This window comes from Labrus bergylta, chromosome 2 (genome assembly GCF_963930695.1).
Source record: "Labrus bergylta chromosome 2, fLabBer1.1, whole genome shotgun sequence".
Classification (NCBI taxonomy): Eukaryota; Metazoa; Chordata; class Actinopteri; order Labriformes; family Labridae; genus Labrus; species Labrus bergylta.
This window is the reverse complement of record NC_089196.1, coordinates 10517534-10540776: the sequence shown is the minus strand read 5'-3', so window position 1 is coordinate 10540776 and position 23243 is coordinate 10517534. Positions and strand designations below refer to the sequence as shown.

Below are 23243 nucleotides of genomic sequence, written 5' to 3'. Positions count from 1 at the left end.
TTTATATTTAATTAATTTAATTTAATTTAATATTTTCAGAATAGCTTATGGTCATTTAAAATAGAGTAGGTTCCTTTTTCTCTCAGAACGCTCTACTTACATGTACTGGTCAAGATTAGCAAAGAGGTGATTGTCCCACTTCGTCCACAGGGGGCTGCTAAATAAACACCAAAGTCATGCTTTTTGAATATGTTTACCATTAAACATGTAGGTGACTTTTGATTCCAAAACATATGTCCTTTTGTTTTAAGTAAGATTTTTTTTAAACTACAATACTGCTCTATTTACTCAAATACCAGAGTACTGTTTTGACCCCCTGGAAAAGTTAATTTGGTTTTATAGTATAAGTCAATTAAATAACTTCAGCCTGACATTTGAGAGCAATTTTTAAAAAGTTGTTAGTGGGCCCTTTTGCCTTCATTGGACAGGACTGAAGAGAGAGTAAGAGATGACATGCACCAAAGGGAGGAGGTTAGATTCAAAGCCTCTGCAACAAAGACTATAGCCTCACATGCGCTGTGCGACATAACCACTATGCTATCGGCGCTCCTTGTGAGAATTGTTTTGACCCCATGGAAAAGTTGCTTTCTTTTATAACAAGTCACTTAAATAACTTCTTTCTGATGTTTGAGAGCAATCTTTGTGTTTTGTCTATGATTTTATGAAACACATCTGTATTAAAGCAATAAAGCACATGTATTAGCATAATGCTAAATCAAAAGGCTTTTCTTTTTCAAATCATTAAACATCAGCCATAAGTTTGGGATTGGGAAACACCCAGCTTTCTGAAAGTGAACAATCAGTAGTCAAACAATAAGATAGCTGCCCATGCTCGTTTAAATACCGAGTAGTTGAACACAAAGCTTGACAATGAATCATGCTGCTCCACAACAGTCATTCAGAACAATCATGTTCTCATGAGCTTAGAGATGTCATTTGGATTATTTACTAAATGCGTCCTGCTCTGTTGACAGTGATCAAACTTCTGACTGACAAAACAAAGAGAAAGAACTTTCCCAAGAACTCAACCAATCATCTGTACTTTAGTGGAAAACTTAATTACTACTGCTTCAGTCAAATTCAGTTAAATGATGTTTTCTGTCATGTTGGCGTTATTCAGGATTGTAATTATCTTTTATTGTTGCCTGAAGTAATAATGTGCATTTGTGCAGCTGCTTGAGAAGTGTTTCTCTTTACATTCTCATGATCTAGTCATTTTTTATCTTTCAGCCTGCCAAGTATCTAAACATACTAAATCATTTTATCCAGCACACTTGAATGTACCTATGTATCTCATTATATCTAGTCAAAGATATATGTGTTTATAATATAGCCTGTAATTAAACCAAAGAACCTTCTAACTAGAATAAACAAAATAATTGCTAACAGACTCACTTACCAAAGAATAATGTCAACACTGCATATTATCAATGAATAAAACAATTAATGATTGTTAGAGCATATTAAGTGGATTGACATTTTATGAATGAAGCGTGATGCAGTTTTACACACCTGTCACCAAGTCGCCCTCTAGTGGTGAACTAAGCAATGTATTTATTCTCACTTTCCATCTGTCTTTCATTTCTAAAGGTCATTTTGTCAGGCGAGCTCGCTCACCCAACAACCAGTTCACCCGTTTTGTTTTGATCTGTTTTTTTTTGCAGCTCATCATGTAACATGAACTCTTTTGTCTTTGACAGTGTTGCCTGTTTTAAAGATTTAAACCTCAGGGCCTCTAGGTGGCATCAATGCCCCTGTTCAGGTTACATCGACTGATGAATCATGCTCCATGTGGAAATACCAGTTTAGACAGTAAATGAGAAGTATTAAAAAGTAGTTAGATCACAATTTGCTCCTGCGTTTGTTCTCATATATCTTATGTGTTGCCGGTATAATTTGCAGATTCGATTTTTTGCCACTAATATTTAAGACTTCACATTTATGTTTATGGTTTACTCCAACCATTTCAGTGTGAAAAAAACTCATTCAGATGGCTTTTTCTCATCTTTTCCACCCTCATATACAACTCCTTCCCATGGTTTTCATCTTGTCAGAAAATAAATGCTTTTTCCCAACTTACATTAAAATGACCAACTCTGTACTTTCAAAGACAGAAGCTTAGGACTTCTCTCCAGTGTTGTTTATCATATTTAAGGTTGGACAAGATAGGACATGCAAATAAGTAACCGAAGAGCTCTGCTGGTTCTCATGCTCAGGCCTATGTGAGCCCAACCCTGCTTTCCCCTCTTCCCTCCCTCCTGTGCCTCGCCAAACAGGATCTGTAGGATCTTACAGAGTCATTTTCTCAGGAGACAGGAATGTCAGAACACAAGGCCTACTGCCTGCTCCAACATGCATCCTGCATTCCCCTGACTTACAGGAAAGAAAAAAAAGCCCCAAATGTGTTGCTCATACATCCATTTAATTTCCACTCAGTGTGTGGCAACAGGTCTACATGTAAAATGCTATGTGTGCACCGGACGTGCTGCAGACACAAACTGACTCACCTGTGAAATTAGGTTGTCTGGTGCACCACCCTGTCCACTTTTTACTGTCTGTACGTGCATTTTTGACATTTGAGTTTTAAAGAAGTTTGATCATTTTCTGTTACTTCCTTAGCATCTTTTTCTGAGGAAAAAAAATTAGTTTTTGTTTTAACTTGTTGCCCAACAGATGTCAAAATGCAAATCAAGTCTTACTAACAAACACACAAAACATTTCATGTTTTTTTGACGTTTTTATTTTTAAAAGTCTTTTTTTAAAAGTCTTTGTTTTGTGTACAGCTTATAAGCATATTTTATACAGCAGATAGGCAAGTCATTTAGACTGTAAGGAACCCAGGTGTATCAGAACATAAATATAATACAGTAAAGTTGTGTCACTTAAGAATGACACACCGAAGAAATGTAAAGGATTACTGATGATTTTTCAACCATCCCACGTCACCAACTACAGAATCTCATTATTCTGATGCTATCCACAAGCAATAAGGAGAGAAATGTAACAAACAAGGACGTCTTGATTGGTGCTACATTACAGTCTGCATCAATATGTCTCAAACTTTGACACACGGCGGTCCAAAGTGACAGCACTCCAGCATCTGAAAGCTCGCCCTCTCCATACTAGCGCTGGCTTTTCTCTTGACCAACAAGCAGAGCTGCACGCAGTGAAATGTTTCAATTCACAAAGTCCACTTTCTTCTCGAAGATTCTGTTCTAGTTGACAGACCAGTGGCTGGAGGTTGGTGATGTGCTGCTAGTGCACTCTTTGTAGGTGGGAGAGTGAGTAACACTCGGGCTGCTGGGAGGTGTGGAGGAGCAGGAGGAGGACTTGGACTTGATCTGCAGCCACTTGTCTCCGAGCGCCTTGGCAAAGTGGTCGTCAACTGAAACGCTGATTGAGAGCTGCTGGGAGCGAGCGGCTTTCTGATAGTTCACTCCAAGACTTCTCTGGAAATGTTCCTCGACCACGTGGTCATAGTTTGACTTTGAAATCACTAGAAGAGAAAGCATGAAGGACACTGTTTAGAAACACACCTCAGTGAGTCAGTAAAAGTGAGCAGGATAGATTCATTATGATACATGAATGACAATCAGGGAGTGACCGTCTGATGGATCAGCTACTTCACAAAGTGTCAGACTGACCTGATGAGGGGTCCCTGTGGATATCAGACCTGCAGGAGGGATTTCTTGATGAGGAGACGCAAGTGATCACAGAGGGACGCATCTGAAAAAACAAGAATGGGTTGCTATTTAAGACATAAAAAAAACATTGCTGCATTTACAACACAAAAAAACATGGGTGTCTTTCGCTTTCCATCTCAGTGTTAAACACCTCCTGAACCTGACTGTCCACTTCATCTCATCAGAAAAAAAAACATAGTTCAAAAACCAATGGAACAGGTTGGGTTTGCCCATGGAAAAAACAGATCCCTCCCAGAGAGGTAGCATGTGCAGGTCAAAGAGAAAAACAGTCTGTTTGGTCTTGTTGATGACATTCCTCCCTCCATCGCTCACATTTTCTCCCTGAATCTGGCTGGATTGCATAGCTGGGACAAGCTTAGGCCTGTTGACACTCTGACTCCAGATGGGAGATGTACCACTGCTGTGGGTAGCCTGAAGCTATACTACAGAGATTACAAAGGGACATACAGTCCTGTCACTGACACAAATTATGGAGGCCCAAATATCTATCATTTTTTCGGTACATTGGAGAGTTTTGGGTGAATTACCTGGATTTGAGTGTTTGCAGGACTCTTAGCCTTCTCCTCTGTGCTCTCTGGATCTTTTCTTGGTTTCTTGATGAGGGCGAGTGGTTCATCCATGACTGGTGTGTAGTACACATGGGAGGGCAGAGGGCTGGTGGGGCTGGGGGTTGGACTCCAGGTGGATGTGGGGCTTTGTGGCTTGTTAAAGATGGCTGGTGCTGGTGCTGCTCTTTGGGCGGCTTTACCAACACTTCTGCTCAGCACCCGCTCTCGCCTTAAACAATCAAATATTGGACAATGTCAAATCTCCTTGATCTCTCTTTGGATGTAGAACATTTGTCATGCTGAATAATGACTGGAAGTCGTTTTCACAAACCTTTCCTCCAGTGTCAGGCCTCTCTCGTGGCTGCGCTTGCGTTTGATTGGATACACGGCTGGGGCTCGAGCGCGGTCGTTTGTGATGTGTCTGTATCTGTCTTCACTTCTGAGGTGAGGCTGACCTGAATAAGAAAACAAAAGTGCAGAATTAAATGAAAGGCTTGTCAATGATTGCACAACTGACTTTGCTTTGCTCATCTGCGGGAACAAGAAATCCAGATCGACGATTCAGTCATTTACTGGCATTGATGATTTTACTACGTTGATAGTAGTTTGTGTCACCATGTGATGACTCACTCTTGTTTTGATCCGTGACATCGACCTGCATGACAGCAATTCGTGGGAAAATATATTTTTTTTCTTTTTTGTCACCGTTAATTGTAGACTCCGTTAACTCGTTGAACTCGATCTACCTGATCAGTGAGGCTTACAACAAGACACAGCTGATTCAATGCTAACGGTAAATTTTGTTTTTCTGCATGCTGTTTGGCATTCAGCCGCGTCACACGGTGAACAGGGCACAATCAACAGCTCATTGTCATGGATGAGTGACATACATTACACTGCTTTAAGAGTTCAAGGACCCTGATTTGGGTGGAGCCCATTATTGGAACGGGCCATTAAGGAGAACACACACTGGATTCTTGCAACACTAAATTGAAACACATCGACAAAAAAGAATTATGTCAGAGTGTGAGAAAATTTCACTTTATAATCAGATTGTCAGTTGAACCCATAAAGGGATTTTAAGGGGTTTTAAAAAGGCACTTATTACATCTTAAATCCACTTGATCTTGGGTGTTGTGCATCAGTTAGCACACATGTCCAAGACAGACAAAAACAAAAAGCATTGTTTAACATGTGATGGCAGCATAATTATACCAACCCATTGTTTGACTGTATGCTCAGTTAGCACTTACAACCCACATTGATTGTATTTTCAGAGCTCCTTTAACTGTATTCAAATGTGTCATTCAGTGCTTTAAAGGAGTCACATAAACATCTACTGTCATTGAAATGAAACAGTGGAAGAGATCCATTGTTTCCAAAAAAACAAAAGATTTCTTGTTGAATTCACACCCTGAGTGCTCACCCATTACACATTTCCTAGTGTCTGAACACTCCGACACCTGCGAGCGGCTCCTCCACACAGAGTGCCATTGTGGAGGGGAGGGAGGGGGCAGGCATAACCACACCTATACTGATTTTCTAATGCCTGAGGCATTGGTATTTCTCCCTCGATATCAGCGGGAATATTCTGCCTGACCTTCTGTGTCCCTGCCTTTAATCATTATCATGAATGTGGAACAGACACACTGCATTGTTTCAAGCACAATTTACAGAATATTACATCCATTTAAGGACCTTTCAACCCAATAATCATAAATAAGAAGACTTTAACTTTTTTATCAAAAGTACATTTCCTTTAAAACAATATGTTGTTGCCTTTCTCTGTGATTAAAAGCTACACATATTAATTTACTAGTCTATTTAAGGAGTTGAAAGTGTTTAAAGCTTTTGAGACTGTTGTAACAGCTCGTGGTTCTTTCCATTTAAATTTCCACTTAAAGTAATGCATTAAGAGAGAGAAATTATACTTTGATGTACACAGATATAAGTTAAGGCATTACATGTAAAGTGTCTATTAAAGCAATATGATGACATTTCATATTTCTGATCAAGGTAACTCAAGGATCCACTCTCTTTGAACAGCATGCGGCTATTAAGTACATTTCAAAGAATAGCAAAAATCAACCTTACCTTCTAAAATGTACACCTTGAAGCCACTGCTCATGCGGGTGATGTAGTGGAAGTTAGCGACTGCCATGTCTTCTTTTCTTTGTCTTTGTGAAGCCAAACACACAGAAACACCTTGACTGCAGGTACTGACACACAGTGAGCTTCAGTTATGGATTGTAATGGAAAGGTAATGAGATGCTGCGTCTGAGCTCGGCCAGGTAAAGGATCAGGTGAGTGCAGATAGGTGAAGTCACTTCCTTGTGACTAAGTCCTTGTCTTCTGGTTGGCTGCTGTCTGGGCCAATCAAGAAGCCTCATTCTGTCAGTGTTGTTATTGTCCTAGAGGGATGAGCTCAGAGGAAAGTGTCTAAAAGGTAGAAAGTGGAGTTGCTTAATATTAAAGAACCACCAATCCCAAATAAGTAAGAGAGCCTTGTTTTTGTTTTGCTGTTTTTTTTTTTCAGATTTGGGGTCATACATCATCTTGTTATATTTTACACAACTCTTGATGCATACCCTTGAAGCAAGTAAAGTGTGCCTTTTGTTTCCCTCCATGATCCAGCACCTGCCCCCCCCCCCTCCCCTCCCTTCCTTCCCACCTAATCAGCAATCTCACCAAACAGCATTTTTTCGAGCTCTTAGCCCACCGGAGCTCCAGTCATTCCTCTGACCTGCCCGTACACGCACGCAGCTGCACTGTGAGCCTGCCTTACCAGTAATCCAAAGGCTTTTGTTGATGGCCAGACAAAGACTCTTAAGTCCTGGAAATGCCGCTGCCATGAGAACGCTGAGGAGTTTGGACACAGGTAGAAAGTCTCTGGAGGCCAGCACTCAGACACTATTTAGCACAGGTACATCTGAATAAAGAAAATAGATTGTGTTAATCATTTTTTAACACATTAATCACTTATATATGATTTGGTTTTGCACATTAGAGTACTTAGTAAACAAAAATAATATTTGGTAAATATAAGGTAGTTCTATTCAATTACATATTTAATGGTAAATTTCGTCCTTGCAGTGTAATAAAAGTTGATAAAGAACTTTTGAAAATGAGAAAAAGCTGTACACTTGAAGGTCTTGCTGTGAATAAATAAATGAAAAGTGTTGTGTAAAATACAATATTGGCTCAACAGTGCCCCCTCTAGGTCATGCACTGTAATGGCATGCTGTGAAAAGATGTACTGCCTATGAAAATGCATCACAAATAATCTGAAATACTGAAGTGCTGTTCATGACATAACCAAGTGGAAAAACATGTTTGCTCACAGACAGATTCTCTGCAGTTTAAACAGTCTGGCTTTACATTTCTGAATCTGCAACTTAGAATCCCCCCACAGACTTTTCTTCTATATTTATTATAATTTTCATGGCTCATCTTGCTTAAACAAAGAGGAGGCATGAAGCAACATGTTTGTTATTTGAATGTCCATCTCTTTATTCTTAAGTATTGGTGTGGGTGGGTGTAGGTGTATTTTGTTTAAATACACTGGAAATAGAACCTTTTTACAACCAGCACTTTACACAGTGATAAATGTCATAGTTGTTACGGCTGTATGTTTCCCTCTGCTGTTCCTGTTGCTCTCTGCTCTGCCCAGGTGAAACTTCTGATTACCTAACAAGGTACACTTGGCATCAGTGTTTAAAAGGACAGTGCTGGCTTCAGCAGAGAGAGACATTTGGAGTGGGGACTGCTGTGCTGCTCAACCAAGGGGTTGTGTGTTTAGTTCCATTAGTTTTGAGTTGATCTTTGTTTAATCATTTAGTTTGTCTGTTAATGAATCCATTTGTATGGCTTGGTTAAGGTGTTTTTAAGTGTTTTAAGTGTTACATTTGTGTATTGTCTTATTGTGAGGTTTAACATAGTCCCACAGGAGAAATTGAAATGGTGCAGCTGGATCTCTAAATTGGTGTAAAACAATGAACCATTACTCTGAAACATGATCCGTCCTCTGATATTAATTGGTTAGGTTTTTTTGTTCTTCAAACAAAGAACATTTTCGAACATATTGAATAAATGCCAACCCTGGTATCTTGTAGCTTTTAAACTGTAAGGCACATAAAACATGGGTCCTGTAATGATTCTACTTATCATATGTTGCAAAATGTTAACAGTTGTCATTCTTTTTTTTTTTTTTTTTTTTTTTGGTTATCTTTGAGTTTAGATGTTTCCAGCAGTGTTGATGCATATAGGACTGAGAACATTTGGGCTGAAACTGAAGAGGCAGGATTAAGTGAGAATCAATAAATCAGTCAGTCAATAAGGTCATCGCACATTTCATTTAAAACGCTTATCCTGCAATCCATAAAAACATGCAAATTGGAACATAAATATTATGTTGCTCTGCTGGACTGTTTCATCACCTTATAGAAACAGCAGAACTAAGAGGAAATTGTGTACAGCCTAAAAAAATGTGTCTACACGCTGGTTATCGGTAAATGAAGAGTTAGCACCTCCAAACCAGGTGTTCTTCTACTTTTTTATGTAAGACATGCAAACAGTGATGTTTATCAGTGTCCACTGTGAACCTCGTCACCACAGACTGCAGTGGGGGTCTGGGACTGTCAGACTCCCCAGGGCTCTGTTTTAATCATTGGCCCTTTGTGTCACCAACAGATGGCGTATTACTGACAAACCTGTTTTGACTCTGCTAGAAAATCAAATGTCACACCCCGTGTCAGCTAAAGTCAAACAGTGTGGGTGCCACTGCAGGTTTATTGAACTCACCAGGATGCAATATCACATCAACAACCTGCCCCCCCGTGGAGTCAACTGCAGGCTCATGTCTGACAGTGAGCGACGCCCCTGTCACCCTGCTCTCATCAGCAGCAAAACATCCCACACACAGCTGCGTCAAGTGAGACACACACAGGGCGGACAACACCGGAAGTTCAAAGCTGAAACCAGCTTCAAATATTGAAGTTTGTCGCTTCTTTCAAGGCTTTTTATTTGAGGGCTAACGACCCTACTGAAACTTCCTGCTTTTGTACAGCCATAACACAAGAGAAAAACAAAGACAGAACTCAACTAAAGGACTTCCGGTCAATATTTCCCTTCAGTGGCTGCATTGTTTACATTCCGACTAACATCTTGTGTAATGTATTATTTGAAAGCGAGTGGATTATACTACCTGGGCCACAGAAAGTAGGATTCCTATCCGACAAATACAAAAAAAAACATATCAAATTAAATTATTATAGATTAGCCCAAGTATTCATATATGAGAGTGACTAATAGGCTTCTTCCTTTATTAGCAAACTGAGTGTTTAAAAAAAGTGATTATATGTTTAGCCTACCTTTTTTATTAGCACACACGTCAAAATAGCAGCCTATGTCTTCTTATAAATTCATCTTGAGCTTGAAATCTTATGAATGAAAAAATAAAAATCAATATCCTTATAAACGTAACCTCTTATTTTGAAAGCACTATCCAGAAGTCCTCTTCCTCACCCTGTCTACCTTGACACTGGTCCAACCTCGCAGGCTCCTCTCCCTCAGGATGACTGGGAGTGACGCAGGGCAGACAGTAAAAAAAAAAAGAGAACTGGGGCTTTCAGGGGAAGGACAGATGAACGGCGGTGATGCAGGGTGGACTGTAGCTTTGATTTCACAGGTTTAAGCCCAATGCCCGCGTGCGAGGACACGAGAGTCACCTATGTGAAGTCTTTCCTGTGAGATAGAGTAATAATAGGCTAATAGGCATCATCACTTCAGCTGTGGGGCGGATCAGTTGATGATACACTCCAAGGTAGGTTGCTATGACATTTACTATACTGATTGGTGGTTGTTTTGAAAGGTGAGTTTATTCACAAAAATCCGATTTCAGTTCGATATGAATGTAAACATCATTTGACTTGAATTTGACGCGAGGACTCTTTATTTTTAAGCTTTTATCAGGGGCGTGTGATTTTTTTTTTTTTTGGCTTTAATGTTACCATATCTTGTTCCTCTGGCTGATCAGTCACGATTCCCCACTACTGTTCATCAGATTCAAAAATGTGCACATTATTGATGATAACACAAAGTTGTCTCTCTTTAGGTAACATTGATCCCTCCTCTGTCCATGGAAAAGTAGCCTAGTCATCCCTTTTTCTCTCTGAATACCAAGTTGTAATCTGCATCCTCTTGGAGGATAATTGGACACCCCTTTCCGTCATTTTATTAAGTCTCCATCATGAACTACCTGCGTCGACGACTCTCGGACAGTAATTTCATGTCCAACCTGCCCAATGGCTACATGACGGATCTTCAACGCCCCGACCCGCCGCAGCAGAGCCCCGCAGTGTCGCCTGGGCCGACGGAGAGGCGCCAGTCCACCAGCCAGCAGCCGCCTGTAGGAGGTGCAGGTGCAGGCTCAGGCCCAGGCTTAGGCTCTGGCTCCGGCTCCGGCTCCAGCTTCTTCTCCTCCATCTCCAACGCTGTCAAACAGACCACGGCTGCAGCTGCCGCGACCTTATCCGAGGCAGCGGACCGCGCAGGGGTCTCCAGCAGCGCAAAGATCCTCTTGGTTATCGATGACCAGCAGACCGACTGGTAAGAGCAGTGCGCAGTGCCAGCTCCGTGCATCGTCTAGACTGAAATGTGTGCCAGACTGTGGGCTGCAGTGGCCTAACATCGAGAAGGTCATATGATTCACTCAGTGAGGTATATCACGTGTAGCAGCCTGCTGGCGTCTTGTTCAGATCAGAAACACCTTGCTTATGGGAAATTGTGCCATGGAAAAAGCGCAACAGATTGCAGGCAGAGAAGCCATTTTCATTAGACGATCGGCTGTTGCATGAGCCCAAGTATTTATCCATTCTGCCTGTTAAATGCCCAAGATGATACCAGCGCACTGGGTGGGCTGTTGCCACCATGATGATGCAGGTGTTTTCACACAGTGCATGTAAGGACAGTGCACAGGAAATATGCATGCACCACGTTTAACCCAGCCTCTCCATTAGTGCAAATAATTTTGCTTGCTTATTAGAGCTTTACTTTAGGGGATCATAAACACAATGGATCTATGCACCAAGACAACAGAACCCTCCAGTCCAACATTACAGACCCAAAGTGGTGCTCCCCCTCTCTACAGTAATAACAGCCATTGGATGTGTTTAGGTGCATTTTAAATGCAAGAACCATTGTTAGGTCAAATTCGCATTTACTTTTGTTCCAGGTAGGTATAATGACTGCTTACTTCTTGGCTTCCTTGTGTTTATGTTGCATTGTGCCTTTGCAGCAATTATACTGTAAACCAGTATCAGTTTTAAGTGACACTATGCTCCATTGATGTCAGCTGATGTTTTGGTTTGATTTTTTTAATACAGTTTTTTAGTTTTGAGCAAATGAGCTATTTTAAGAGAACTGTTCAACTGATAGCCATTTGTCTGGATTCAAACAACATTTGGATTGAATTCCTCGTTTCACATGCAGGGTAAAGGTCTTCAAGGGAAGAAAGGTCCACGGTGATTTTGACATCAAAGTAGAACAGGTAAGTTTTTCTTTTCCTCCCAACAGGATGACAGAGAACATGTAAAATAAAGAGCAGAGACTGGAGTAGTTAAAAAAAAAAATTGGCCCAGGCTGTTAACCTCAGTTGGGGGGGATATTACATCGTTATTTAAAAAGACATTTAGCCAATGAATAGCACAGTCTCTCATCTATGTGTGTCGAGAAAATACTGCCGGGTCTGTTTTAAATGTGTTCACTCTAATCCTATTTTGGTTTTTAACCAAGCCAAAATAAATTTGTAAGGCACAAGTTGAGTCATTCTGTCAGTCTTACTATTATGTCTATGTATTTAAAGAGCACTGATCCACCACACGACACCATCTAAAAACGGATTTATGCTTTTTCACAAAATAACAGATGACTCATTCAGGTCAATGGCTGTTACTGTGTTAAAACAGAGACCCCTTTGAAAACTAAATTCCCCAGGGATCCAGTTAGACAGAGGAGGGGACTGCTGATTCATTGTCTTTCATCAATATTTTGTGTGGCAGATGTATCCATAAAGCCATTCTAATTAAGCAACATTTAATTATAAGCCTTGATAATAAAAAGGTTGTCTGTGATTCCTATAGCAACTTACCAATTCACTTTTTCGGTTAAGTTTTTGCATCATAACATGTAGCCTGATTAGAATATTTCGTGATCTACTTTTTGTCACTCACAATTAGTCCTCAATCCACCAAACAGGAGAGTCTGAAGATTTAAAAGAAAATCTCTTTCTCTGCCTGAGGCATTTTCCTTCCCACCTATTTATGTCCCTCTACTTCACATTGTGATTGCGTTTCCATTATTTCCCCTGTGGCTCCTTAAAAAGAAGAACACACTTGAGTCTACTGCACCCTGTTCAACCTGGCTGGAATAGAATGAAAAATATAATTAATTGTTCTCCTCCATATCATATGTTACAAGGTATTCTTTATGAGAGATTGAAGTGAATGTTTTCCCTCTAGGCTGAATTCTCTGAAATCAACCTGGTGGCCAATGCAACAGGAACCTACAACGTGAACATTGATGCATTTAGGAATGGACACAAGGTTAACAAGTATGTACACTGCAAAGTATTTCTTGTAAAGACTCTAGAAATCCTCAGTGTTGAAATTCCACTATAGCAGAAATTACAAGCACGTTCCAGGCCACTGCTCTGTTCGTCTTGAATGCAGTTTAATATTTTGTCCTCTGTCCCAGGTCCTTTAAGCCAGACTTTGTGCTGATCCGACAGCATGCATTTAGCATGGACAAGAACGGAGACCACCGGAACATGGTTATCGGCCTGCAGTATGCAGGACTGCCAAGTGTTAACTCTTTACACTCTGTCTACAACTTCTGTGACAAACCATGGGTGGTAAGGATTATTTCAGTAATTCATTGTTTTGTGCGAACAAAAACGTACTCAAGCCTCTTTCACACAAGCACCGCACTCCTGAAAATATCCTGAAATTGTTGAGTTGGGGTGCATGTGGGAACGCAAATGCCTGAAGTTTGCATCCCGACTTTATCAGGACTTTTTCCTGCCATGCTGCAACTCAAATTTCCACTTGAAGTAAGCCAGGAAATTAAGGGCAATTCCCTGCAAGTAAGTGGGTGGGGATGATGACGTTATATGCAAAACCAGTGGAATGTTTGTGCACATAAGGAAGCTGCCTCTTACTCTTTTCTACTTACCAGCACATTTTTTCTACTCATTTGTTTAAACTGTGAATACGTCCAATAATGCGTAGCAGCAGTTATGTTGTTCCACTATTAACCATGCTTTAAAACCCTCATGGCTATGGGGCGCTGGTGGCCTAATGGTTAATTTGCACGCCTCATGTACAGAGGCTACAGTCCTCAAATAGGGCAGCCCAGGTTTGAATCTGACCTGTGGCTCCTTTGCCGCGTGTCATTCCCCACTCTCTCTCTCTCTCTCACTGATTATGACTCTATCCATTGTACTGTTACTCTTAGAAAGGCATAAAAAGCTCAAAAATGAATCTTTAAAAAAAAAAAAACCCTCAAGGTTTTTCAATTGTAAAAGCTCTGCAACAGGTGTTCTCACTGTCAAAAAAGGGCCTAGTGGTACTTTTGGATCTACCTGCATGGAATAGAAACAAAGGGGCTTGTATGTTGCAGCAGTTTCATATGTCATGCTCATTGAGACATGGGGGCTACACTATTTTAGATTTACTTAGACAGTGGGACCAAGCAGGTAGATCATCTCTTAGCACTACATGCCCAAGTACAGATTATACATAATAACTGTAATATATACATAGTTCGTGGCACTTTACTTGACCAAACATTGAGTTAGTAGAGAATTAAAGATAAACGTGTAACTTCCAATCATTCGTAGCAGTGAAAGTTGGCTTTCAGTGCAACATTAGCAATCATCAATAAGGCAGTATGGAGTCTATGGGACACAAAATTTTCCTCTAAAGGGCTTCAATCAGTGACACTTTTCCCTTCTCCAATCTGTGTAGAGGGAACAAGTTTCGGAACAGTGACAAAACATCAGGAGCTTGTAAACTTGCAGCACTCTACTGTGGGTTTGTAATTTTTCATCAAAACTTCAGACAAACAAAAAACAAAGAGAGACAGGATTATCAGATAAGATTCGTTATTCAAAATTCAAAAATCTTTTTCAAAAGGCCACAATGAATAACGCATTCACATTACTAAAGGATATTTAAATGAATCATACATTGGTCATGTAGTGAAATTAATTAATGCATAATAATCAAGACAATTGTTCCAATCAAACCTCTAATCGTTGCATCCCAACAGCCTTCTTGAATATGTTGTAAACACTACACTGTGACTTTCGCAGTGTCTTCTTTACGTCATGTCTTCCCGTCCCGAGACCTTCGCCCCCTCTCCCCGTCAGACAGCAAAAATCTCCTGCTGTGAGGGACATATGTGCAAGGGCAACTTAGGAAAATGTCAGGGTCAGGCTTGTCTGAAATTTGCCGATATTTTCGGAGGAGTGCCTGTTGAAGGGGGCTCTATATATAGATTGGATAAAATTCCCCATCCTTAACATTTTTGTTTATTCTAGTTTGCTCAGATGTCTCGAGTCTTCAAGCAACTTGGCCCAGAGGAATTCCCACTGATTGAACAGGTTTACTATCCAAACCACAAGGAAATGGTGAGTTCTCTGCCATCTGCTCTCCTCCTTTCTTTCTCCTCCCCCTTATCCACTTGTGCTGATAGGTATGACTCCATGCTAACAACCCTTAAAGAGACACACACACACACAAACACAGACAGGCTATCTCTCTGCACAGGACACATTTTAGGAAGGTCATTCATTTCCATGTCAATACTCTATCTCATGTAGCAGCTGAGGCCCAGATGTTTATCTTAGGAGTGTGCTTTTTTTGGTCTGGGTGGATGCAGATTATTGTGTGTGTGTGTGTGTGTGTGTGTGTGTGTGTGTGTGTGTGTGTGTGTGTGTTAAATCAGTGTTGCAGCAGAGCAGATGACTCCACACATACGGTAGTCTTGACAGTACTGGGCTTGCTTTCAAGCCATCAATATGAATCGCTCCTATTGGCTTGGAATGGATGGACATTAGTGTTTGAAGTGATGAATCTGAATATGTGATAATGCTCCTTGTTTCAGATAACCTGCCCTCGGTTCCCTGTTGTGGTAAAGATGGGCCACGCTCACTCAGGAATGGGAAAGGTAGGATTTCACCTATTTCAACATGAACACTATCGTTGTGGAAACGCGAAAATCAGTATGTATATTTTTTGACCTTTTCTTGTCTCAGGTTAAAGTGGACAATCAATATGATTTTCAAGATATTGCCAGTGTTGTAGCACTGACCAAGACTTATGCCACATCTGAGCCCTTCATTGATGCTAAGTATGATGTCCGCATCCAGAAGATAGGGGACAATTACAAAGCATACATGTAAGTGAAATTAGGGATTCAATGCATTAAGTTTCAGACTTTTAAACGTGAAACAGATTAAAATGGCTTAACATGACAATACAATTTGAAACAGGAGAACATCAATTTCTGGAAACTGGAAAACCAACACTGGCTCATCCATGCTTGAGCAGGTGGCCATGTCAGACAAGTAAGAGCACATTAATGCAGACGAGATGAGGATGCTAACCCTAAAGTGACTCAGTGCTCTATTATAGCTCTGTTTAACACATTACAGGTACAGAATGTGGGTGGACTCTTGTGCTGACATCTTTGGAGGGTTGGATATCTGTGCTGTGGAGGCTCTGCATGGTAAAGATGGCAAGGACTACATTATAGAGGTACTAGAAGGCAAGACAATCATATCAAGGGGATATTCTGTATGTGACTGAAAGCATACTGAATCACATCTATCAACTTATCTTTTTTTAGGTAGATGACTGTTCAATGCCACTGATTGGGGACCAGCAGGATGAGGATCGGGTTCAGATTGCAGAGCTGGTGGTGTCAAAGATGAGCCTGAGTGTTCCTCCCACTTCAAGCCCTTCAATAGTGCGTGCCTCAGCAGCACAGCCAGCACAGGTGCTCTAACCACAGAATTTCCATGCATGCTGCTTTTCTTTTTGTTTTTTGTTTTTGGTCGCTCAGTTACACAAAAGTGTCTTAAAACATTTTTTATTAAAATAGCACATGTGAACATACTAGTAAGAGCATGCTTTATGCTATGCTAAGAGCAACAGAGTACTAGATTAATTATTAACATAAATGCATATGGATACACACAGTACCTTTATAAATAATTCAATGACTTAATACATAATGAAACACATACTGTACATGTGTATTCCATGTCTATCAATGCTAGGCTTCAGAAATAAAATAGACCTTTGCTTTTGCAGTTCATATAATGTAGAATTGATGCTGTGTAGCCGAGGTTATTTTTCTATAATTTTTTTTTTTTTTGAAGGGCAAAGCAATTACCCAGAAATTCTACAAAAATTATAAATTCATCTTTTTAATATTGTTGATTCAAAGGATGGAAATAAACCCTACACCCCCACCTCTCTAGCACCCACTCTGTGATGTCCAAGCCAACCAAATCAAGAGAACTCTAGTTATAGAGGCTTAAATGTGACCAGACCAATAGCTGGTATCTCAAACTTACATTTTTTTTCATACAGATGCATTGATGAAGCTTATGCTCCTAAGGGATCAGAGTTACCTAACCCATTAGTTTCAAACTTTGATGTCAGACAGTGTCATTAGCTTAGAGGTGGACATTTACGTCATATTTAGTAATTTAGCCAAATATATGAAGAGTTATTGACCTATGGGGCCCTCGAGAATAATATGAGAGTGATCTAATCAGTCTTGAAATATTGTGTGATATAATTAAGATATTTATTACAGCAACAAGAATCACTTTTTTCTCTGCATGCAATTTTTTAACATTACCTTTACTATTATTTGCTTTGTTTTTTTTTTAAAACTAAAACTTAATTTCTGTCCTTTCCCTTGCTATATGTTTGTAGAAAGCGTTGTCTCCTCAGCCGGTCTCACAGTCAAGAGTACCACAGGCTCAACAGCGCCCCTCGCCTCAGGGTGAGGACTTACTGTACATTGTTTACAAAAATCTACAACTTTGATGGATTTTTTTGTTTGTTTAGGAATAATAATTACATGTTTTGCTATTTTTCATCCAATTCTGAGTATATGTATTTGGTTGCTGATTTTAAGGGTCTTCTGTAGGTGGCCCTCAGCAGAGTCCCCCATCCCAGCAGCGACCTCAGCCTCAGGGCCAACCTCCTGTACAGGCCCAGCAGCAGCCTGCTGCTAGCCCTGCTGTTGATCCCAGTGCTAAAGCAAACCAGGGCACTGCAGGCCAGCCACGGCCCCCAGGTCAGGGAGCTACTCAAGGCCAGAGACCTTCTTCTGGTCAGGGCTCTCCTCAGCGAAGCCAAGGAGGTTCACCTCAAACTCAGAGGCAACAGTCCGTCCCTGTACAGCAGAAACAGAGGCCTGCCCAGCCCCCCAGGCAGCAGTCCCAGGGTGGGCAACAACAACAAAGGGCTCCTGGCCAGCAAGGCCGTCCTGGCTCAGCCACCACCCAGCAACCGCGACCCGCTGCTCAAGGCCAAGGGGGCCCAGGTGGACGACCCCCCCTGCAGCAAAAGCCTCAGCCCCCACAGAAGCCAAGTCAGGACAACTCGCCACAACTGAAGTAAGTATCTGATAAATGATGTGGGATCTGTTTCCTTTCATGTTTTTATGAAGGGCAGAACACAGCTGACCTGAACAGAAGATCCCCTCTTTCTTTTTGCCTGCATTGATATGTGCATGACACAATGGAATCTATTCATGCTCTTTGTTGACAAATTATCCACCTGAATGTGCATGATTTATTGGTTCTTACATTTTTCAGTCCTTCAGCAGCAGTTTCACAAAACATTTGAGATGCTGATTCATAAATAAAAACATCAACAAGCGAAGGCTGGCCTGTGGTTGTTGATGACCGTAATGAATGAAACACATCTGTCGCTATCATTTTCTAGGACACTGATGAACAAGATCTCAAAACATTATCTTTGCATTAGTCACCTCTGTCTAGATAGCATCTGCAGAAACATTTAAGAACGCTTATTGCTCTGTATCTTTTCAACTTTTAAGTTGTTTAAAAAACAGTTAATTGAAATCTAATTTCTTCTGTTATTGTGCTACAAAGGGAGGAGTATTCGAAACTGAAACACCATTTTTGCTCAATAAGTTTTGACAAGAATACAAAAATTATAAACGTTCTTGTTTTTTATGAAATGTTACATTAACCGATCTTAACCCTTTTCACATTTACACAAGTGGAACATTTTTAGTATTTAACGACTATATCTGGCATACTAAAGTATACCATTTATAAAAATCTACAATATTTTTTTAGTCCTTCATTTTATCAGATGAGCTACCCTATTACCATATATGGAATAGGGATGGGAGCTTGGAAGGATATGAATAGCAGGGCATCTATCTTGTTTTACAATTTGTGACTTGTCTCTACATGGTTGCCACACCCTAAGGAAGACTGTGCACTACTGTTTAATAAGCTCTAGTTGAGACAGATGAACTGGTGAGACTAAACTTGTAACACAGATTTTTTCTGAGCTGGTAGATTTAGTCAGCTGAAGAGTTCATCTCTCATAGACCTCGATACAATCTCCCTCTTATGCGCCAACATAAAACCCCCCTGCTGGCCGTAAGAAAGAATGCAGGTTTAAAGCACTAGCACAGAAGTTCCCAAAACTTTCAGCAAACACAAAACACACTTGTCTGTAAAAAACCTCCATGTGTTTACATCCTAAAACATCATTCACATTTTACACAATTTCGAGGCTACCTTGAAATGATGAGGTAATAGTGAATGACCATTGAGAATGATTGATGAATGCGCTTTCATATTATTTTATTCTTCTGAGGTTTTTCTCTCTCTTTCTCTCTCTCCTGCCTCGCTTCAGTCTTTTTCACTCCATTGGTTTGCTGCATGACTTTAATAGCCTCTTCCTCTCCTCTATTGCCATTTTCTTCTCTTTATAGCAAATCCCAGTCTCTTACCAATACCTTCAACATTCCAGAAACCCCGGCGCCACGAGCCAGCCTTAGCCAGGATGAGGTGAAGGCTGAAACCATACGCAACCTACGCAAATCTTTTGCCAGTCTCTTCTCAGACTGAGATGGTAAAAGCCCCCTCACCCACCCTTCCTCCCTCTGACAGAAAGATGGACAGGAAAACCGAAGGCCAGACCCCCCCCCCCCCCACCCCCCAACAAGGACCAACAGAACTCCGACCCTAATATGAAAATGTACACACTTGACACCCACTGCCTAAAATGTTTCAATCTTTTAAAGTAAGCAAAAAGTAGACTACACAGTAAATCTAACCACTAATGTCTGAAACATTCCTTGCGTCGCTTCAAGCTAAAGTAAGACATTTACTTGTGTCATGCTACACACAACACAAAAGCCTGTATATAGCCTAAAAGAGCACACAAACACTCGTAAAGAGATAAGACCCAAGAAAACACACAACTTGTTTGCTGGTGCCGTTAAGTCATTGTAACTCTTACGTTTGAGTTTAAGTTGGTTTGCTGACCAACCAAATGAAGTAAGGGACTGTATGGAAATTATTCTGGATAGCTAGTTCTTAAACTTTACGTCATGAAAAATAATTTTTTAAATGGGAGGCTTTAAAAACAAAACACTGTATTTGAATTAATAGCTGCATATGAACTGTTTTATAGCCACAAAATTGAACATGCAAAGTGGTTATGGAGTTCATTGTTTCCCCCAACCCCAAATCCTCTATACATGGCAAAATAGCCCTCGATTACACATGTAAAAAAATCATCTTTGATGTAACTTTTTTATCCAAATTAAACCCAAAAATATAAACAAAAATTTGACTCCTCTCCCTACAGAAACATGTAAAGATATATTCCCCTCCCCCTCTTCTGTCCCTATGCCCCCTAATAATTTATATACAGTCCCTAACTCAGCACAGCTGCGCACATAGGATGTCTGTTTTTTAAGCTAATGCTAGATCTGTTCAAGCTGTTGACCGCTCATGGTGATGTCTTCGCTGCATGTCAACAGGAGGCAATGGTTGCGTTCTCCAACCCCTGACATTGGCGCTTGTAACTGTGTCGTCACACGTAGTTGAATTAGTTCTTGCAGTAAGCTATTAGGTGTTGTGAGGATGTTGTTGCTGCCACTTTCTCTGATTTTAATTTTGTCGCACAAGAACAAAAAGCTGGAAAGCTCTTCACCATGAAAGCATGCCTTACACAGACAAGAGCGTCAGATCAAATGGAGCTGTCTCAGGGATGTCCAGTTGATTGTGACACTGTGTTGGTGAGGGTCTTCCATTATAGTTTTATGGTTGTTGTTGTTGTTGTTGTTGTTGTTGTTGTTGTTTACCAATGCTGAAGGAAAAGCATGCATTATGATGAGGTGAGTGTTTTTTATTGTTTCATAAGCTTTTGCAAACAGAGTATATTGCAGAATAATACTTGAATAGAGAGACACTGACTGATGTAAGTCTGTATTTTCAGGGTTATTTCTCTGTTTCTTGACAAAGCAGCATCACAGAGGCTGTGTACACCTGGCAGTAACATGCAGACTTCTTGAATCTATCAAAAGTGGAGAGCCATTAATACAAGTGTGGACGCACCCAATACTGATTGCATCTGATCACTCAAGCCACATTTAGAGTAGGTCTGGGAGGTATAGCAAAGATTATGTTCAGTAGCAGACCACTCCTCTTTCATTCTTGTCTGTTTTAGACCTATTGGCTTGATTACCTTCATGTCATTTTAAGCAAATGATGACCTAGTGTATGCATCAAAATTTGCTCTTCATGAAGCAACAGGAAATGTTTTTTGTTTCGTGTTGAGCCAGTAATTTACGATGACTTTGATTTTCAATACTTCACGATCCTAGGGTAAGGGGGATGAGGGTGAGATGGTGCCTGGACGAGATTGTCCAGGATGGAAAAAATGAAAGTGTCCTCCTGTCCCTACGCAAACGCCTCTGCTTTTTCAATTAACATCCCATTTGAATGCATTAACTACATCTCCCAATGCTTGGAATGACATGAGCTGGAGATGTGATCCACAAGCCGATCAATGCAGCTCGTAGCAGTGCTGTAAAGTAAGGATCCAGATGTTTGAGGATGTGTGAGTAAAGCATGCACATGTTTTTGTTGGATACTTTAACCGTTAACAGAGACTCCAGTCGAAGAGTATAGTCTTTATTTTACTGAGAAACCACAGACCTGTGGAAGAAAAAGTCTTGTGTTATGTAAACACACTTTCTATGAAATGAATGTGTGTTAATGCTCAAGGTGATCCCATCACCCAGGACGCATGTTAATACCAGGTGTAAACAGAGCTTTAGTGCTGCTGTGTCAGTAACAGGTGTGTTGCAGTATTGTACAGCGTAGGTGGGTTTGGTTGAGAAACATTTTTTGGAACAAATGGATTATTTGGACAGTTTCATTTAATATTCCCTTTATTTGAAAGCAATGTTATGAACACACTTGCGACTGTAAACCAGCCTGAGACTAAGTGGATGTACAATCTGTTTGTGGTTTCTTGTCTTGCTGGTTTAGGGTTCAACAGTTTGTGAGTGCATTATGTTTTTGCACTTTATTGCACTATATAATTCAGCACAGGGGCAGATGCTGCTTTCATACGTGTGCCTCTTGGTTGTCAACAGGTTCAACGTAAGCAAGAGTCCAAACAATAAACGATATAATGTAAATGTAAAAGTAAAGGTATATCACCTGCAGCTGATTTGACACTCCCCGTCACCCTTCCTTTGCATTGACATCTTCGCTATTCTAAATATCAGAAACAATTCTGTTTCCAGGCACTAAAAAAGTCTTCCAGAAGGAGTGCTTTTCATTTGAAAGTGGACGTCGTATGGCAATAACATGCTTTTTTAGAGAAGACCCAATAGCCAAAAGTGAAAAGGAGTCTTGGTCCCCCTGCTCATTCTCCATGCTGCCTGTGATTATCAGTCTGTTTGTGTAGCCACAGTGACCCCTTGTGCTCAATGGTGCATAAATGTATGAATGTTCTGTAACTGGTCAAACCAAAATAGATGTGTTGTACAGAGCTCAGAGTGATGCAGATCGTCGCCTTTTCCCCTGCTGCTACTTGTGCTTTGTGATATATTGTGGATATCCTATCTTTACATTTTATGTTTTTATACTTTATTTCAGCCATTTGTTTATGCTTCATATTTTTCTATGAGGACTATCTGGGGCTGTAGAATTTATGCATTTGTGATTCAGGGCTTCTTTTTTTAATTTTGCAATGACTCAGTGTGAGTTTTATCGCGGTGCAGCCGACTGCCAAGAGAATCAGAATGAGCAGCCTTGTGTAACCATTGCACCGAGTGTGTAAATTATGAAAATGAGCCATCAAAAACCACCACGGATGGTTACCTTTGAAAAATTGTCACTCAGAGGCCATATTAAGACATACCAATCACCATGGCAACTCCTGAGAGTGACAGGATGAGCTGCGACTGAAGTGCAAAGAAGTTTTGTGGGTTTTTTTTACGTTTGAAAAAAAATGACAGATCTTTTCATTTGAAACGTTTACATTATTTATGGTAGATATATTTGACTGTGAATGTACTTTATTTTCTTTGTGAAAGCTTGTTTGACTGTTTTCAAATTGTATTGAATAACTATTGTAAAAAGAGGAAATTCTATTCTTTTGAGTGGAACTGATTGTCAGTCAATGCCTGCCGGATTATCTTCAATGTAAGTGCAAGAATCAAACAGCTGAGGTTTTTTGTTAATCAAAAATAAGAAACTGCATAACGTTAAATCATGGTGGAATCTTGAATTAAATGTAAAAAAAAAAATATTTGATGTTATATGCAATGTAGCTATATTATGTGGAAATGAGTATGTTATAAAAACATGCACATGGTGAATAAAGTCTATGACCAACAGTGA

The 23243-nt window shown here is 40.3% G+C and overlaps 2 protein-coding genes across 4 annotated transcripts; one reads left to right on the top strand and one right to left on the bottom strand.

Moving 5' to 3' along the window:
* Nucleotides 1–2708: 2708 nt before the first annotated feature.
* vgll4l (vestigial like 4 like) lies at nucleotides 2709–10647 on the bottom strand. The gene is made up of 7 exons (XM_065964353.1): nucleotides 10509–10647; nucleotides 7038–7181; nucleotides 6347–6691; nucleotides 4584–4707; nucleotides 4232–4481; nucleotides 3645–3726; nucleotides 2709–3496 (listed from the first exon to the last, which is right to left on the bottom strand). Exons 3-7 carry the CDS (start codon nucleotides 6411–6413, stop codon nucleotides 3216–3218), a joined length of 804 nt encoding a protein of 267 aa, XP_065820425.1. The 5' UTR covers nucleotides 6414–6691; nucleotides 7038–7181; nucleotides 10509–10647; the 3' UTR covers nucleotides 2709–3215.
* syn1 (synapsin I) lies at nucleotides 9797–23243 on the top strand. Of its 3 annotated transcripts, none has more exons than XM_020632986.2 (14): nucleotides 9797–10073; nucleotides 10365–10858; nucleotides 11741–11798; nucleotides 12769–12860; nucleotides 13004–13160; nucleotides 14850–14939; nucleotides 15416–15478; nucleotides 15567–15709; nucleotides 15804–15878; nucleotides 15966–16068; nucleotides 16160–16309; nucleotides 17260–17329; nucleotides 17477–17948; nucleotides 19310–23243. In XM_020632986.2, the coding sequence occupies exons 2-14, from the start codon at nucleotides 10500–10502 to the stop codon at nucleotides 19443–19445; spliced, it is 1968 nt and encodes a 655-aa protein (XP_020488642.2). In that variant the 5' UTR covers nucleotides 9797–10073; nucleotides 10365–10499; the 3' UTR covers nucleotides 19446–23243. The 3 variants fall into 3 exon arrangements, with proteins under 3 accessions (XP_020488642.2, XP_065820413.1, XP_065820418.1); XM_065964341.1 differs by having other exon boundaries at nucleotides 9798–10073; nucleotides 17465–17948; XM_065964346.1 differs by having other exon boundaries at nucleotides 9800–10073; nucleotides 17465–17948; nucleotides 19348–23243.

What these genes read in the sequence shown, in the direction of transcription:
- vgll4l (XM_065964353.1), bottom strand. Translation starts at nt 6,413, where the DNA reads ATGGCAGTCGCTAACTTCCACTACATCACCCGCATGAGCAGTGGCTTC. An exon ending in CAAGGTGTACATTTTAGAAG is followed by an intron (nt 4,708 to 6,346) that starts GTAAGGTTGATT and finishes TTTCTTATTCAG; the next exon opens with GTCAGCCTCACCTCAGAAGT. An exon ending in GGCCTGACACTGGAGGAAAG is followed by an intron (nt 4,482 to 4,583) that starts GTTTGTGAAAAC and finishes TGATTGTTTAAG; the next exon opens with GCGAGAGCGGGTGCTGAGCA.
- syn1 (XM_065964341.1), top strand. Translation starts at nt 10,500, where the DNA reads ATGAACTACCTGCGTCGACGACTCTCGGACAGTAATTTCATGTCCAAC. An exon ending in TTGACATCAAAGTAGAACAG is followed by an intron (nt 11,799 to 12,768) that starts GTAAGTTTTTCT and finishes TTTTCCCTCTAG; the next exon opens with GCTGAATTCTCTGAAATCAA. An exon ending in CAGGTGGCCATGTCAGACAA is followed by an intron (nt 15,879 to 15,965) that starts GTAAGAGCACAT and finishes AACACATTACAG; the next exon opens with GTACAGAATGTGGGTGGACT.